The following is a 17133-nucleotide window of genomic DNA, read 5'->3' on the forward strand; positions in this document are numbered from 1 at the left end:
TACTTGTAATTTGTAGTACTTGTAACTTGTAGTACTTGTAACTTGTAGTACTTGTAACTTATAGTACTTGTAACTTGTAGTACCTGTAATTTGTAGCACTTGTAACGTGTAGTACGTAAAGTAGTAAAACTTGTAGTACGTAGTTATATATTATATATTAGTAGTAAGTTATATATTACGTATTACAAGAAATGTTGCTACCTGTAATTTGTAGCACTTGTAACGTGTAGTACGTAAAGTAGTAAAACTTGTAGTACGTAGTTATATATTATATATTAGTAGTAAGTTATATATTACGTATTACAAGAAATGTTGCTAAAGCAAATGTTTTGCGCTGCGCTCTCCAACGTAAAAACGGTCAAAATGCCGATAAAAAGGTTTATTTTGCGCTCTCGTTCATAGAGAATTTAAAACATAAAATGTTTATTATTTTTTTCATAATTATTATTGAAACTATTTTTTTTATAATTAGTAACTATTATTATAATAAATTAAACTTATAATTATTAATATTTTATAATTTATTATGATTACTATTTAACTGCTCTTTTCCGTTTTTTTGAAATCGAAAATTACTTTGTTTCAGGCTGCTTAACTTTAGCGTTACCCCCATATCTCTAGTTGCAGAGTTAATAATATATATTTGCAATTTTGACAATCATGTTTACGATTGCCAACAATAACCTAATAAAAGCCAAACAACGATCATCTTTATGAAAAAAGTCTTCTTCTTCTAAAGTCTCCCCCTAAATTATCGCTTTTTGCTTCTAAATATCTTTTTTTAAGTCTAAAAAGAGAACGTTTAGAAAAACGACTCTAAATTATAATTAGTATATCTTTATATATGTATTAATACAGATTCATAAGTTTGTTTAAAAATTTTTTGAAATTTTTTATGGTTTTTAGACGAGAAATGGAGAGCTCATTTTATTAAAATAGGCTCTCAATTTCGTTTTTAAAAGCCATTTAAAAATTCTTAACTCAAAACTTTCAAATGAACAACTAGAAGTTTAGCACTGTCATAAAGTAAAAATAATAATTCTTGTGCAGATTTACCTGACTTTGTTAGCAGGTAATGCATTGCAATATAATATTCATTAAATGGAGAATTGCCAACAACATTATATATTCTGAAATAAAAGTTTTTAAATTTCATGATTATTTGCAAATAGTACAAGTAATAATCAATGGTAAGCACCAATTAAATAATAATAGCAATTATATAATAATATTAAATTTACTAATATTATATAATAATACTGTTGATAAACATCATCAATAAATTTTAAAAAATATTAATAAGTAATAATGACAGTACTAAAAATATAAATAAAATTTAAACAATATTTATACCACATATAATAACAACAATAACAATAATAATCCGCAATAAGCCTAGCATTCAACATATTTTTAAAATTGTTATATAGAGTTAAGTAATTAAAGATAAAGAGGTAAGTTATTCCATGATTTTTTGCATTGGTTTGTGATTATCACCATGTTTTACAAACAATGATTTGTTATAGATATAAGTTACTAAAAAATTAAAGATAATAACAAGACCTTTTTTTAGAGATTGACAAACTAGAGAATGAGGGAGGGAGGCTTACTTGTTTATGGTTCTAGGAAAATAGACAAATTAATAAATGAACAAGGAATTTGTTAGAGCACAGCCATTAAAGTAGATAAGATAAATCATGATTAATATGTTTGTTGATTTTGTTGATTTGTTTGTTATGAGTAAGATTATGTTGCCAGCAAAATAGTGAGCCATTAAAAATTTTAGATAGATATTAAGATCATTTATAAAAGTAAAGAAAAACAATGGTCCTAATTTAGAAACTTGGGGTACACCTGTGAAACATTTTATTGCCAAAAGTTTGGTATCATTGATGGAGACAGATTGCAATCTATTAAAAAAATATGATGAAAACCATTGGAGAGCAATAACTCAAATGCCATACTGTTCCAATTTACTTAGGAGACCTTTGGTTCTCTTGATCGCTCCGATCAACAGAATCAAAGGGTTGTCTAAGTCAAGAAACATTCCAAATGCAAAGATTTCATTGTCAAGAGCTTTTCTAATTGTTTAAGTTAATTTAATAAGTGCATGAGTGTTTGCTACAAAATCCATGTTGTTTGTCAAGACATTGCTTTTTGTTAAGAAAGTTATAAAGTCTGTTGTGCATAGCTTTTTCAAATATTTTTCTGATGTTAGATAGAAAAAGTATTGGTTGATAATTTTTGTAGTCCATTAGAGAACCCCTTTTATGGATAGGAATGATTTTAGCTAGTATTACTATTTAGCTTAAAACATGAGTATATTTATATATTAGCAGTGTTGTATCTATTACTTAGGATTTTGTAATGATTATTTTGGCCATTACTTTTCACTGGAAAATTAATGATTACTTTCTCCGTTACTTTTTACTGGTGCAGTAATGATTACTTCTTTATTACTTTCCCATTACTATTCGCTGAAAGATGCACAAAAAAAGTTAAAACAATTATAAAAGAATTAAAACAATTATGCACTATAAAACATAATATATATAATATTCTATCATCTATGGCTGTGCCATATAATTAGAATAAGTATTTAATAAAAATCTGTGTGTTTATGGACTGCTAGTGCTTATCACGAAGCTGACATCTGCAGTGCAGATGCATGAAGCAAAACATTGAGACATAAATTATAATAATTTGAGGTTTTATTACTTAATCTTCCCATTTTGCTTCAGTAATAAAAGTTTTTCAAACAAATCAGCGCTCAGTCTGTTTCTCTGCTTTGTCGTAATGATCCGTTGCTAAAAAGTCTTTCAACTGGAGCACTTGATGGCAGTGTGGTATTGTATTTAAGAAAAATATGCTTGACTGCTTCATGATGGTGGAGTATGGCCAAAGTACGGTCTGAATCCTGTAAAAAGCTGTCACATGATATTATATTTGGTTTGCTAACTTCATAGAAAAGGAAATCATTTTCGTTATTATTAGTTGGAACGTTTTGACCATCTTTGTCTTTTAGAGACTCTTTAATTTTTTCTTTATATTTTATAGCTTGTGCATTCAATAGATGCATAGACCTTTCCTTCATGGCTATATTTTGTGTCCAGGCTAATTTGAATTTTGGATGTAAAACTGTAGCCAGGAGAATTTCTGGATCTTCAAAGTAACCATCAAAGCGATTCGCAATTCCTTGTAGAAGAGCTTCTTTTAGTGGTGCTGTATATCTGATCTCTGCATTTTGGAGCTTTTTTGAACTGACTGGGTTGTTGGAAGTATGTATGCCAAGTAGCAATTGGCTTCACCTTTTAAAATTATAATAGCAGTTGCCACAGGTTCAAACAACATAACATATTCCTTCAGAAAAGCCAAGTCATTCTGCAAAAATATTGGAAGTTCTAATGCAGAGCAGGCGATGTTCAGTTTTTGTTTGGCTTTAAGAATCTTCTTGAAAGCTTCGTAATATAAATTCCATCTTGTTACACAAGGCACATTGAACCGGAGTTGAAGCAGGTCATATGTTAAATCTGCAGCCTTTGTACTTCTACTTGTTAAGTTCCATAGACCTGTTGCTTTTGCCATTGCTTGATTGTGAATGCGCTTATAAGTTTTATCTGTTAATGCAAAATTAAAAATTCACAAGTTTTTAATTTTGATGGTTTTAGTTAATAAAAATAATAGCATTAACACGTGTAACTAACCTTTAAATGCTTTCTGAAATTTGATGACACTGCTACTCTACCAGATATTTTAGATGCTTTTGACTTTGGGCATAGCTTGCATATTTCAACAACATTGTCTGTTGCTTTAAGCATAGCAGATAAAATAAATTCAAAACAGGCAAATACGCCCTTAGTGTGCTATGACCCATCTTCTTTATCACAACCACTCATTGAAACTGTCATTGCCCTAATATTTATTTACTAAATATATTTAAATATAGCTTCAGCTATCACAATGTTAATATAAACCAAATATATATATAGCTTCAGCTATCACAATGTTAATATAAACCAAATAGTCTTTAGATCAGGATTTTTAATGATGACATGAGGAATATATTAACCAGAGTTAGGATTCCAAAAATAGGGGGCAAAACAAAAGTAATGGGTAATTTAATATCACCATTAATCATTAATTTCCAGAAAAAGTAATGATTACATTTTCCATTACTTACCACAAGCCAAGTAATCATTACTTTGCTATTTCTTTGAAAAAGGTAATCATTACTGTAATCATTACTATACAACACTGTATATTAGTTATGTTTTTTGTTTTACAAATTATGTTATAAATTACAAAAGCAGGTCAAAGGAAGCAAGGAGAGACATGGTGACCTCACAATTATATGTTACTTAGGGTTTATACAAAAAAGTTGGTCTGAAAATTAATGCAGAGTGATATAGATAAAATTGAATAAAAAACTACATAAATTAACTGACACATGGTCAAGGCAAGCTGTAGGCTTAATTTTCACAAGTTTTTATTTTTTGTGACAACTTTTATTCATCCCAATATACCATGGGTTTTCTTTTGCTTCTTAAGATATCCTGTGATCTGCTCTGGTACTTAAATACCTTTTTAGTAAGTTTTTAAATTACCTCTTAACAATCAATTATTATTTACAGCATTTGTCAATAAAAGTCAGTGTATTAATTAACATTTTTCATTTTTTGAGAAAATCAGTTTATTTTTGTATAGCTTGGTTTGGTAATACAAATAGTATTACAAGATAAAATAAGTTTGATTAATATTTTCTATACAATTTTTTGTGTGGCATTTTGGATAAAATTACTTATTTATTATGACAATAGCTTTTGGCTACATAAATTTAGTTACTAGATTTTCTTGTTTTATATTTTTATAGTTTTTTTAGTCACACGATTTAATTTTGTAGTTACATACAGCTTATACAAGAGGCATGAAATAGTTATAATCACGGCCGTCCCAAAGAGGTCTCTCATGGGGGGGGGGGGGGTATGTGCTTTTTGCCAACTTTTGTTATGTGCTTTTTGCCAACTAGAGACACCTAAAAAAAAAAAGGTCCTCTATAATTGACATTTGCTAACTATACTTCAAAACTTACCAACTGAAATGCTAAATGTACAAATGTGCAAACTCAATTGCATATATAACAGTTTGGGGGGTAGGACACCCCTACACCCCCGTTTGGGATGGCCCTGGTTATAATAAAATTCAGACAATATTATTATAGTATTATAATATTATAAATAGTATTCTAATATTAATCTAATAAAAAAAATGGGAATGGATTCCATTTAGTTTCATATTTAGAGGAGGAATTCTAATAATAACAATCATTAAAAAAAAAAAATTGTAGTTTATTACGAAAACCTTTTTGAACTTCAAAAACTTGTTAAACAATTTAAATTTAAAAAAAGAATAAGTATCAAAGAGTTTTAAATTTCATTTTAAATTGTTTTTCTTATCTTTTCTTTACACAATTTGTGTGCCTAAAATATTTTAAGAGTTTTTTTTTTAAACATTTTAATTATAAATATGTCAAAATGTTTCATATAATGATTACAAAATATCTTAATAAGAGTTTTTATAGAATATTTTTGTAAGCTCTTTGACAATTCTAGTTCTTGATACATTTGAAAGATTGTCTTGCACTGAAAAAAAGAAATTTTTTATTTTATTTTCAAATTTTTATAATTTTTTAAAATAGCTTTTTTAGGAGGAAAGTAAAATGAGTGCTGAAGAGGATACAGAACTACGAGATCTTGTTGCTGAAACACTTGAACGAAATGGAGTTCTTAATAAAATTCGGGTAAGTTTGAGAATTTTTCTCATTTTTCCTGAATTTGTTGCAACTTCTAGTGTAAAGATTTTATTTCTATTACAAAGAGTTTACATAAAATATTAAAGATATATAATAAATAAGTAATTATTAATAAATATCCATAACAGCAATATTCTAGAAGCAATTTTAATTCCATATTAATAATATTCCTTTGCAGCAATTTCAATTTCAGAACAACAATATTCCATAACATGTTAAGGAACATATAAAGAGTTATAAAGAGTTAACAGATTTAATAGTTATTAGAAACTTTATATTAGCATGTTTTTATGTTAAGTGATATATGTTTTATAAGCTAAGTTTTTTAGTCACTTTTAAATAAGAATTTTATTGCTATATAATTGCATAATTGCTTTGTCTCTCATATTCCATGGAGGCATGACCTCTAATTGGAAATGAAACAATTATGTTGTCAGATTCATTTTTCTGTAAAATAGGTAATAAAATAATTTCAAAACAGTTGAGTTATTTTTTCCAGTATATTTCCAAGATGAATGGGGATTTCATATTTCCAAGATGAATGGTGACATTTTGGGTGTCTTCATTCATCTTGGAAATAAATAAGACAATAGAAAGTATTTTTTCTGCAGGTTTAACTGTTAAATTAGTTCCAAACCAATGTTGAACCTTTCCAAATAAACAATATTTGAAACATTTAGAAAATAGTAAACAGAGGGTCAAAAGGGCAACAAATTTATGCACAAGCGATTTTTATTCTGTTGCACTTCTAAACCCTACTGGTACGCTTGTTTTATTTAATTTAAAAATATGGATTTGTCAGTTATTAATTTAAACCTATATTATTTTTTGTCATTTTTTAAATGTTAATTTTTAAAAAAGTAATTAAAAAAAATTAATGTCTGAGAAGGGTAAAGTAATTCAAAATGGCAGATTTTTAACCAATAATTCCTTAATGTGATGTTTTATAGAGTGTAGGATGTTATTAACAAATATTTGGCAGTTTCCATCTAATTTGTAGTGATAAAATGAACAGTGAATCTTAAATTTTAAAACATATGTATAACTGGTAAATATGTACCGATAGTAAAGGTCGAGTGCTGATATATATATGTGTGTGTGTGTGTGTATATATATATATATATATATATATATATATATATATATATATATATATATATATATATATATATATATATATATATATGTATATATATATATATATAGGTACATGTTATATATGTATTTTACATCCTTAATATTATTAAAATACCCTTATAAAAATACAGTAAAACCTATTACTAGCCACAATTGGTCTTTGCTTTTGGTACATAGCTAATACCCAGGGAAAAAAATTAATATAATTTGGCTAATTTTTGCAATAAATTGACCCTATTTGATCAATATTACAATTTGGGAATATATAACCAAAAAATGATATTTTACTCTCTCCATATTTTTGGGCAACAAGGTTTAGTAATTCTTTGGGTTGATATCTTAATAATTTTTTTTATTTTTAGAGAGGTCAATAATATTTATGGTAGCATTTCAGTTTTGATCAACTAATTTAAATATGTAAAAAGTTATATCAAGGCATTTTGGATTTTGTTCAGTGATTTATATTGTGTGAGAGTTCAAAACAAATAAAAAGACCAATTTTGAACAAAATTTACTTTTGATATTTTAGTATCAATATCGTTGAAATTTCAAAAACTTTTATAAACAATTGTAAAAATTTTATAAAATAAGAAAAAATTTCCAATAATGTTTACTTATTAAAAATTTTTTACTAAGCTGATCTTGAACTTCACTTTGAAATAAACAAAAAAAAAACAAGTGATTCATATTAAATTGTTTATAGATAAAGTTTATGTAATTTTTCATCAGTTAAATAAAAAGCAATTGCTTTTGCAAGCTATATCAGATAGTTTGGAAATAAAGATACTCAAAATTAGCCACATTTTAGGGCAAAATTGGCAGTAGGGTGGGTCATACTTTTAAAATTTTGGATATGGTAGCGCGCAATATTTTTTTTATGTATTAGGATATTAGAAGAGACGTGAATAGTTTTTTTTCTAAAAAAGTTTAACTAGTGGGGGCGCAGTGCGTTTGAAAAATATAAGTTTCACTAAAAACTTATCAAAATGGCACTTTTCTGCCTTTTTTTTAAAAAGCTCATGGGAATGCAATCATCGAAAAACAATTAAACATAATATAGACATAAAAATAAAACATAACCTATGGTGCTACTTTACTTAAGGCCATACAAACACGGTAGTCATTACTGTCATTAAAGAGAAAAAATATATTTAACGTTAAATTTATTTACTGCGATCATAAATAATTACCCAAAGCAAAAGAAAACAACTAAAAATATTTATATCGCCTAAATTAATTTTGATAAATCTTTTTATTATTGGTTTCACGAGCATGATTTCTTGATGTGCTAATGTTGCTCTGATGAACCCATCTCTTCTATCTTTTCCTAATACCGATTGAGAAGCTCTTGTGACTTCTTGAACACATCTTTCAATAGCATGCCCATGAACAGGAAAACAAGGTACATACATTTGGGTATTATTGTATTTTAAAAGTTCATCCTTTGACAATAAACATGTAAGTAAAGGTTCATGTACGTCCAAACTCCAATTAATTAGATCTAAAAGTGAATCTGCATTTTCATTATGTATATGATATTTTCTACTTCTTTCATTAGTGTTTCCATTTTTTGAATCTCCTCTTAATTTTAAAATTATTTAAACTGCAAATTCTCTTTCTTTTTTTTCTAGAATACATAACAATACTTGAAGAACATTTTCACTACGAGCATTCCATGAAGATGATAAAACATAGGACATTACAATGTCTTCAACTTTAAGTCTTTGATGTCAAAGAAGTTTTAATTGCTTGAGTATATGGTTAAGGCCCTTCAGTCCACTTCCACTTTATTTTGATTTCAAACCAAAGTGGCGCATTAACTCCAACAATGAACTCCACCAGAAGTTGAAAATTATATGTTTCTTCAACTGAAAGTAAGATTTTCACCAAAGTAAACATATTCTATTTATAAAATTCAACCATGCGAATGTGAAAGAGCTTTTGATCATCTAAAAGCAATTTTACAACTTTAGAGTCAAGATCTATCATTGTATTAGGAAATTCAATTTTTATTATGCTATCTTTGACTTTGAATCTAGTAACCTTACCTATAAGTTTTCCAATGGAACCAGAAAAGTTATTTTTTGATGCAGTTTTTCCTCCAAGCTGAATCATAAGATGTCAGAAAAGTTGTTCATTTGTATGTAGATCACAAATTATCCATATTAGTTTTTTATCCAATTTATGTTCAAGGTAGTCAATAACACCTTTTTTCCAACCAGTGTTTTAATTTGTTGAGTTCGCACCAATGGCAACTAAATAGTCTCGAACATCATGATGCACAATCCATTCATAGAACTTATCAGCTATTTACTCAGCTGCAGTTTCTACTCTTTCTTCAGAATTGTTAGTGAAATAAAATTGGTATTTACCTCCAGGTTTAGAACAAACTGAATAATGTTCTTCTTTTTTTCCCAATGGATGTAATCTTCCATCTTTTTCTTCTTTTATATACTTAGTAGGGTGGGTTATATTTTTTTAATTTATTGTCACTACTGCAAAAAGTTGAGTCTAATATGAAAGTAAAAATGACACTAATATCAAAGTAAAAAATTGAAAGTAAAAAGAAAACAATGAGAATTCGAGCTTTCTTTAACATCTTAGGGGGCAGCTTTTGTTTAAACTTTTTAAATAGTGCTTTTTTATGTAGTTCGAATTCACCACTAAATCAAATGGAATATTTCAAATTTTATATAATTAACTATAACCATATTTGACATTGCCCTATTTCTAATTTAATTTTTCACTCACTTTATGACTCACTGTTCTATTGTTTAGAATTGGTGAATTATAGTTGTACGCATTAGATGTCACATACAGAAGTGTGTTATGCATTTTTTTATAGTTAATTTTAAGGGTTATTTTAATGACTATGGTAGTTAAAGAATTGTCATGGGATTAATTTGAATATATATATATATATATATATATATATATATATATATATATATATATATATATATATATATATATATATATATATATATATATATATATGTATATATATATATATAGTAAAAAACACTTTTATCTTCGACTTGAAGTTTCACCATTGCTGGATCATCAGGAAGAGTAGAACTCTTCCTGATGATCCAGCAATGGTGAAACTTCAAGTCGAAGATAAAAGTTAGATAAGCGTTTTTTACTAATTAATTATTACTCTGTTCTTTAAGAACATTGAGCACTCTATTTGTAAAATACACTAACATAATTTACATATATATATATATATATATATATATATATATATATATATATATATATATATATATATATATATATATATATATATATATATATATATATATATATACACACAGATATAAAGATTGTAATGAACATGATAGAATCAATAACTATCAGATAGTTGTTTTTTAATATATAAATGCGATAATCAGGGCCATCCCGAATGGGGGTGTAGGGGCATTAGAACATTGTGAGTGTTCTGAATGCATATTGCAATATTAATATTAAAATATGCATACTTTAAATATGTTTTGATTGTTAATGTTAAAGTTTAACACATTTTAGAATTGTTTGAATGTTTGTGTATTGATTTGTTGGCACTTTATATTTACATTCACAAGAGAACATGGGTTTATTAAATTTAGTAATTGTAAATGTGGATTACGAATTATTTTTTATTCTTATTCTTTTTAGATTGCATAATGAACTTGAAGAAAAAGTTTATCATAACCAGAAGTGACACAAAACACTCAGTATTTGGCCAACCCTGTAAATTTCCAGAAAGTCAATTGCTGACAAAAGCAGAAGTCTTTAAGCGTTATCTATACATCAGAGACGCTAAGACTTTCTTACAATCCATAGATTCTGAAGAACGATCAATCAGAGATGTAAATAAAATAGTAGCTGATGATCTGGTAAACATATGATTTAGGGCGGGGTTGCCAACAATATTATATAACAGCATTCTGAAAAGCTTGGATAAATTGGTTACTGATACAAAACGATTAAGAAAATATGTTGGTGAAAAGAGAAATTCATCTACGTTTCAGTGCCAACTTGGTTCGTTCAATAAAATATTTGATATTTGTTCTTGCAAATGTGTTAATTGTGGTATCTGGGACTGGTTAAACTGCCATTGTTTCACCAAAGTTCCTTTTAAGGAATGGGAATTTTGGCTCAATCAAAAGAGTAATTATAAAATGTATATTGGCCAGATTGACTAAGAAGAAACAGAACGACTCCAAAAGCAGAAAATTTGTAAAGAACAAGAAATTCAGTTTGGAAAAAAGAATGCAGAAACATGCTAAGCTTCATCATTGACAATAATTCTTTCCTGGTAGAGTGATAAAGAAGGAGTTGTTGTGATGATAATGAGGAATATGATGAAGCTACTAATTCAAAAAACAGCTCACATACTGGACATAATCCCAAATATCTCAATTTATTTCAGTACAAAGAACTCTGTCAAATAATGGAACAAACAAGAGTTAGCAACCAAGATGCATGCAAAATCATTAATGCTTGCTTAAAATATGTATCATTTAATTCACCACAAAATATATTAGATCCAGCAAAATTTAGAAGACAAAGAAACCTGTGGCGACAAAAAGATTTTAAAGAACATGCAGAATTACCCACAGGAATCATTGGAATCGGTTTTGATGGCTATATAGACAAAACCCTAAGGTTAGTGGAACAAGAAGATGTTAAAGTTGGCAGGGCCACTTCCATTAAAGAATATCATTACATTATCTGTTCATATCCCAACAGCGTCTACTTTGATCACATTTGTCCTCAAAGTGGTAAAGCAGTTGATGTTGCAAATAAAATTATTTCAGTTTTAAGTGACAGAAATTCTCTTGTGACTTTACAAAGTGTTGTTTGTGATGGAACCAATGTAAACACAGGCTGGAAAAATGGTATCATTCTTTTACTTAAAATTGAAATACTGGCAAACCTCTTCAATGGTGTATTTATTTGCTTAATTTGAATGAGCTACCTCTCAGCAATTTTCAGTGCATTTGATGGCAGTACATCTGGCCCTACTGTATTCAAAAGCATTCTTGGTGATCAACTATCTTTTGAAGTTCATTTTCTACCAATAGTTGACTTAGCCAGTGTAAATGGATCAGAAATATTTACATAAAGTATGCAATGCTGTTATCTGAGGATTCCAAATTTGAATGTAGAAGCAAAGAAGTATTTCACAAATACTCTTCCCGCAAATCTCAATCATGCCAGGTGGCTCATATTTGCCAATTGTCTACTTTAGTTATACATGTCGACTATAAAACCTACGATAAGTCTGATAAAAGTTATTGATTACATCATCAAAATTTACTGTTTCTGTTTGATTTGAACAAAAAAAATTGGAAATGCCTTGAAGGAGCACGGAATTTTTTCATAATTATGAAATGTATTTGTAGTCTTAATCATCCTGATACAATAGCAATCGCCCAGAAAGTATTGCAAAGAAACTGTTATTTCGCTCATCTTGAAAATGTTTTGTTGTCAGCCATCAAAGATGAAGACAAGAAAAAAGTGGTCGATGCAGCAAAGAAAATTATTGTATGTAGAATAGTAGATAATACTGATAGGGTACGCATTTTTTCTCTACTAAAGATTTCTCTCGATTTCCATGCTTCCTCATATTTAGAAATGATCGACTGGTCAAATGTTGATATCTCTCCTCCGATTTTATCTAAAGTGAACAATGAAGACCTCCTTATCAATGTTACAAATGGCACTCTTCAAGTACCTGATATTCCATGTTATTCTCAAAATGTTGAATGTCTGGTCAAAGAAATATCTACAGTATCCAAGATTGTCACAACCTATGAAAAAATGTCATGAAATGCTTGTTTCCACTTTAAACTTAAAACTTAAATATCAAAAATTCAACAATAAAAAGGACTTTATATAAGGATTTTGCATTTTCACATTCTTTTTTAGTATACAAATGTAGCTTTTATTCTTTACATGGTGCTTTTACTTATTTTCAGGTGATATGTATGCGAATAACAGTGGATCTCATACCCATAAAATATAAGCAAAATGCCCCTTTAAACTAAATTTAAAAAGGCTAATATTTTTTAAGTAGTCATATTACATGGTGTAGCAACTTTTCCCACTAGTAAAGATGCAAAAATCATAAAAATTAAAAATATGACCCGCTCTAGTACTTAGTTAAATTGTTTCCTCCATAAAAAAAAAATACATTGAATATTATTATTCATTGTCGGTTTTTCAGCTCTACCTCGGATTTCTTTCATTAACTTATTCTTACCTTGTTTTATTTTGTTACGATCAATGAAAATATCAGTATTTTTTTTTTTTAAATTTGCATCTCTTGCAGAAGCTAAAGCAGCAGATGCTATGGCTGCTCCAGCTCTGCTAGATACTCCATACCTAATAGCTGCTTAAGAAACCCTGGTAATATCTAAGTAATTTTTTTCAAACTAAAGTGATCTTTTTCTAAATTATTTGCATTTTCGTTGCTAATGTCAGAATTGTCTTTTGTTGTTTGAAATTCTACAGCTAAAGGAGAAAATAAATGCTCAAATTATGTTAATCAATTTTAATAAAACGGTTATATTATATTTTTTAATTCAAGTTTCAACATAAATTGAAAATATGTTTATGATATTTTAGCATTTAACTATACCCTCACTATTTGTTCCAGGTATTTTAGAGTCTGATTCTTTTCTATCCAAATATCTTGTTAACCAATATGTCTCTGATACATCAACTAATCCTATTTGTAAAGTACTTTTGTTGCCAATTGTATTTCTTTGAGCTTGTAAGAAAAGTAGTTCTTGCAAAGGTACCTTTACAACTTTTGAACATATGCAAGTCACATGGGCTTTAAAAAGATAACCATCACATCCACTTTCATTACAGCATAAGATTTGCACTTACATTTTGTCAAGTCAAATAATTTATCAAGTTTGTCCGTATACATATTTCTTTTTGATGTAGTTCTCAATTTTCCAATGTCTTTTGTAATGTTCCATTCAAGAACAATTTTTTTCGACTGCATATTTTTCTGAGACCAATGGGATTGTAGAATTTGCTGACATTCAAAAGACTTTTTATTTTAATAAATATTTGATTTATTAATTAAAAAATCTTATTTTAATAAATAAGATTCTTTTACTAATTTTTTCAGAGTTTTTAGTAAAATTGACATTTTTTAAATGCCCTGCGCATTTAAAAAATGTTTGTATGGTCTGCGCATTTAAAAAATGTTTGTATGGTCTGCGCATTTAAAAAATGTTTGTATGGTCTGCGCATTTAAAAAATGTTTGTATGGTCTGCGCATTTAAAAAATGTCAATTTTACTAAAAACTCTAAAATGCCCTACAAGACAAATTTTTAAAGAGAAAAAAAATTATTCATTTTTCTTCCAATATCCTATTACATAATTAAATTATTACTCGCTCTACTTTTCTTATGTTTACTGTGTGTTTGTATGGCCTTAGGGGTCGTCCATAAAGGACGTCATTCAGAACTTAAATACAAACCAGAAGTAGAAGCTTATTGGCTCTCTTCCGTGGAGATTTTGATTGAAGATAAGACGCCATAATACTTTAAAAATCTCTGTGCACAAGAGCCAACATTCTCCGACTTCTTGCCATTAGTTAAACTTGACATCCTTTATGGATGACCCCTTAAGTGAAGTAGTACTGTAGGCTATGTTTTATTTTATGTCTATATTATGTCTAATTGTTTTTTGATGGTTGCATTTCCATGAGTTTTTTAAAAAAAGTCAGAAAAGTGCCATTTTGATGAGCTTTTAGTAAAACTTTTTCAAGCACCCCAACTAGATAAACTTTTTAAGAAAAAAAACTATTCGCGTCTCTTCTAATATCCTAATACATAAAAAAAACATTGCGCGCGCTCCCATATCCAAAATTTTAAAAGTATGATCAACCCTAATGGGCAGTATGCAGCTTGCGATCTATTTTGGGTGTTTGGTAGGCTTACTTACCACAATTTAACAAATTTAACACAGAAATTCAACAACAGAAATAAACAGCACCATTTCAAACAATAACAATTAAAAAAAAAAAATAATAATAAACAAAAATCTCAACAAAAAAAAAAAAAAATCCTGTGACTGACTATTATTGCCATATGGTGTAAATCTTATCGCTCACACTAGAGTCACAGATACATAAAAAATTTCATCGCTCACACTAGAGTCACAGACACATAAAAAATCTTATCACACACACCAGAGTCACAGCCACATAGAAAATCTTATCACTCATCCTAGAGTCACAGATACATAAAAAATCTTATTGCTCACACTAGAGCCACAGGCCATAAAATATCTTATCGCTCACACTAGAGTCACAGACAAGAATCTTATCGCTCAAACTAGAGTTCAAACAAGAAGTTTATACTAAGACAAGTGTCTTAGTATGAACTTCTTGTTTGAACGTTGACAAGTTAAAAGTGACAAAAAAAGACAAATTAAAAGTGAGCAAGGGATACTATCATGTCCAGGAAAAAAAAAGAAACCCTATTTTGCGAATGTTCTCAATTATTATTTAATCATAAAAAAAGTTGTTTAGAGCAAGAACTAGAAGAAGATGTAGCATTAAAGCAATGATAGAAGTTATGAGTGCTGGATGCTCAGTTCCAAATTTATGTCTAATTTATACGCTCACACAATATAGGTTGTATGTACAGCATATCTGATTTGAATTTAAAGAATTTAAACTGTTAATTACAAATAAAATAAAATTAATAAAGGTTAAAAATCATTTTAATGTAAATTATTTATATATTTTTTGTAATTTAGTATTTGTTTTTCTTTTCTTTTTTTCAAATTCAAAGGTGGTGGAGGGGGAGAAGAATATGCTCATGTGCTCAAATATGTCCAAAACTAGTCATTAAATAACACTATATCAAAACTTTATTCAAAATGAAAAAGAAAATCTATTGAAATTCCAAATTTTATGAATACTTTCCAAACCATTATAAATGTATTATATCAAAGTTGCTTTGTTGTGCCTTTTTCAATAAAACAGTTATTATTCAACTGTTTTTAAAACAGTTAAATAATAACTGTTATTTGTATTATAAAAATATTAAATTATAAAAATATTTGTCAGTTAAATGCTGAATCAGCTTTGTTTTAACTGACAGAATCACAAAAACTGTTGTATAATTTGAGCTAATATTTTTGCAGTTATCATTCATTTAATATAGGCTGTAAATGGTTTAAAATAAAATGATGTAAATCATGTAAAAGTAATATGGAATAAAAAAATGAAATAAAAGCAGTTTTGGAATATAATGGTGATAAAAATTTATTTGTTACTCATTTCTACGAAACTCAAAACTGCTCAAATGCTAGTTTAATACAATCTAATATAGAATATAAAAAAGCTCAAACAGAATTTATAATGTATGGAAACATTTAAAAATAATTTAAAACATTAAAAGAACCTGTAAAAGCCAAAAAAAGCAAAAAATAAAAGAGTCATAATTTAGATAATTAAGATTTTTTTATTTTCTTTGTAACAACAAAAAAGACAGCAAAAAAAATTTTTGCAACTCTCTTTCTTCTTGCCAAAGGAACCAAAAAAAAGGAACCTTAGGTTAAGTTAACCTTAGGCACAAAATGCTACAAGTGTTTTACTTTGTGACTAAGAGTTCTACAAATAGAAGATTTTCAAATTTTTTTTTAAAGAAATAGTTTTTTTTCTTCCCAAAATGCTAAACAACATGACAACAACACGACAACAACATGACAACAACATGACAACAACATGACAACAACATGACAAGTTTTTGTTGAAAGCATAAAAAGAGTAAAAATAAATAAATTGTGAAATAGAAAAAATAAAAAAATTAAAAACATTTAGTAATGAAAAGCAGATTAAAATCAATCTGGTGTCAGTCAACTGGTGGACCTCTTGTATTACTTCATCTATTAAAATGTTTTTGCAAATAATATTGAATAAAAATAATAATATTGAATACTGTGTCTGCAGGACAGACACAGTATTCAATAAAACATTTTCAGTGAAATAAGAAAGTATATTGCTTATTTAGGGTTTAACTAAGTAGAGGCTGATGTCTACAGAAGGATCACATTTACAGGTTTACAGATAAAAGTTGAAAAAGATTTATGTTGAATTATTAAGTGTACAAAAATGTTTAAAATAATGCGTTAGAAAAATAATTTTGTTTAAAAATTAATTTTT

General features: G+C 27.9%; 1 protein-coding gene across 2 annotated transcripts in view; it reads left to right on the forward strand.

The window, feature by feature from the left end:
- Positions 1 to 5674: 5674 nt before the first annotated feature.
- Positions 5675 to 17133, forward strand: part of LOC100208843 (centrosomal protein 43) — a 61683-nt gene continuing 50224 nt past the window's right edge. For both annotated transcript variants that reach the window (XM_065792965.1, XM_065792964.1), the window contains exon 1: positions 5675 to 5797. In XM_065792965.1, coding sequence (XP_065649037.1) covers positions 5717 to 5797 — 81 coding nt within the window. In that variant the 5' untranslated portion in view covers positions 5675 to 5716. The remainder of the gene's footprint in view (positions 5798 to 17133) is intronic.

Source organism: Hydra vulgaris, chromosome 03, assembly GCF_038396675.1.
Source record: "Hydra vulgaris chromosome 03, alternate assembly HydraT2T_AEP".
Taxonomy (NCBI): Eukaryota; Metazoa; Cnidaria; class Hydrozoa; order Anthoathecata; family Hydridae; genus Hydra; species Hydra vulgaris.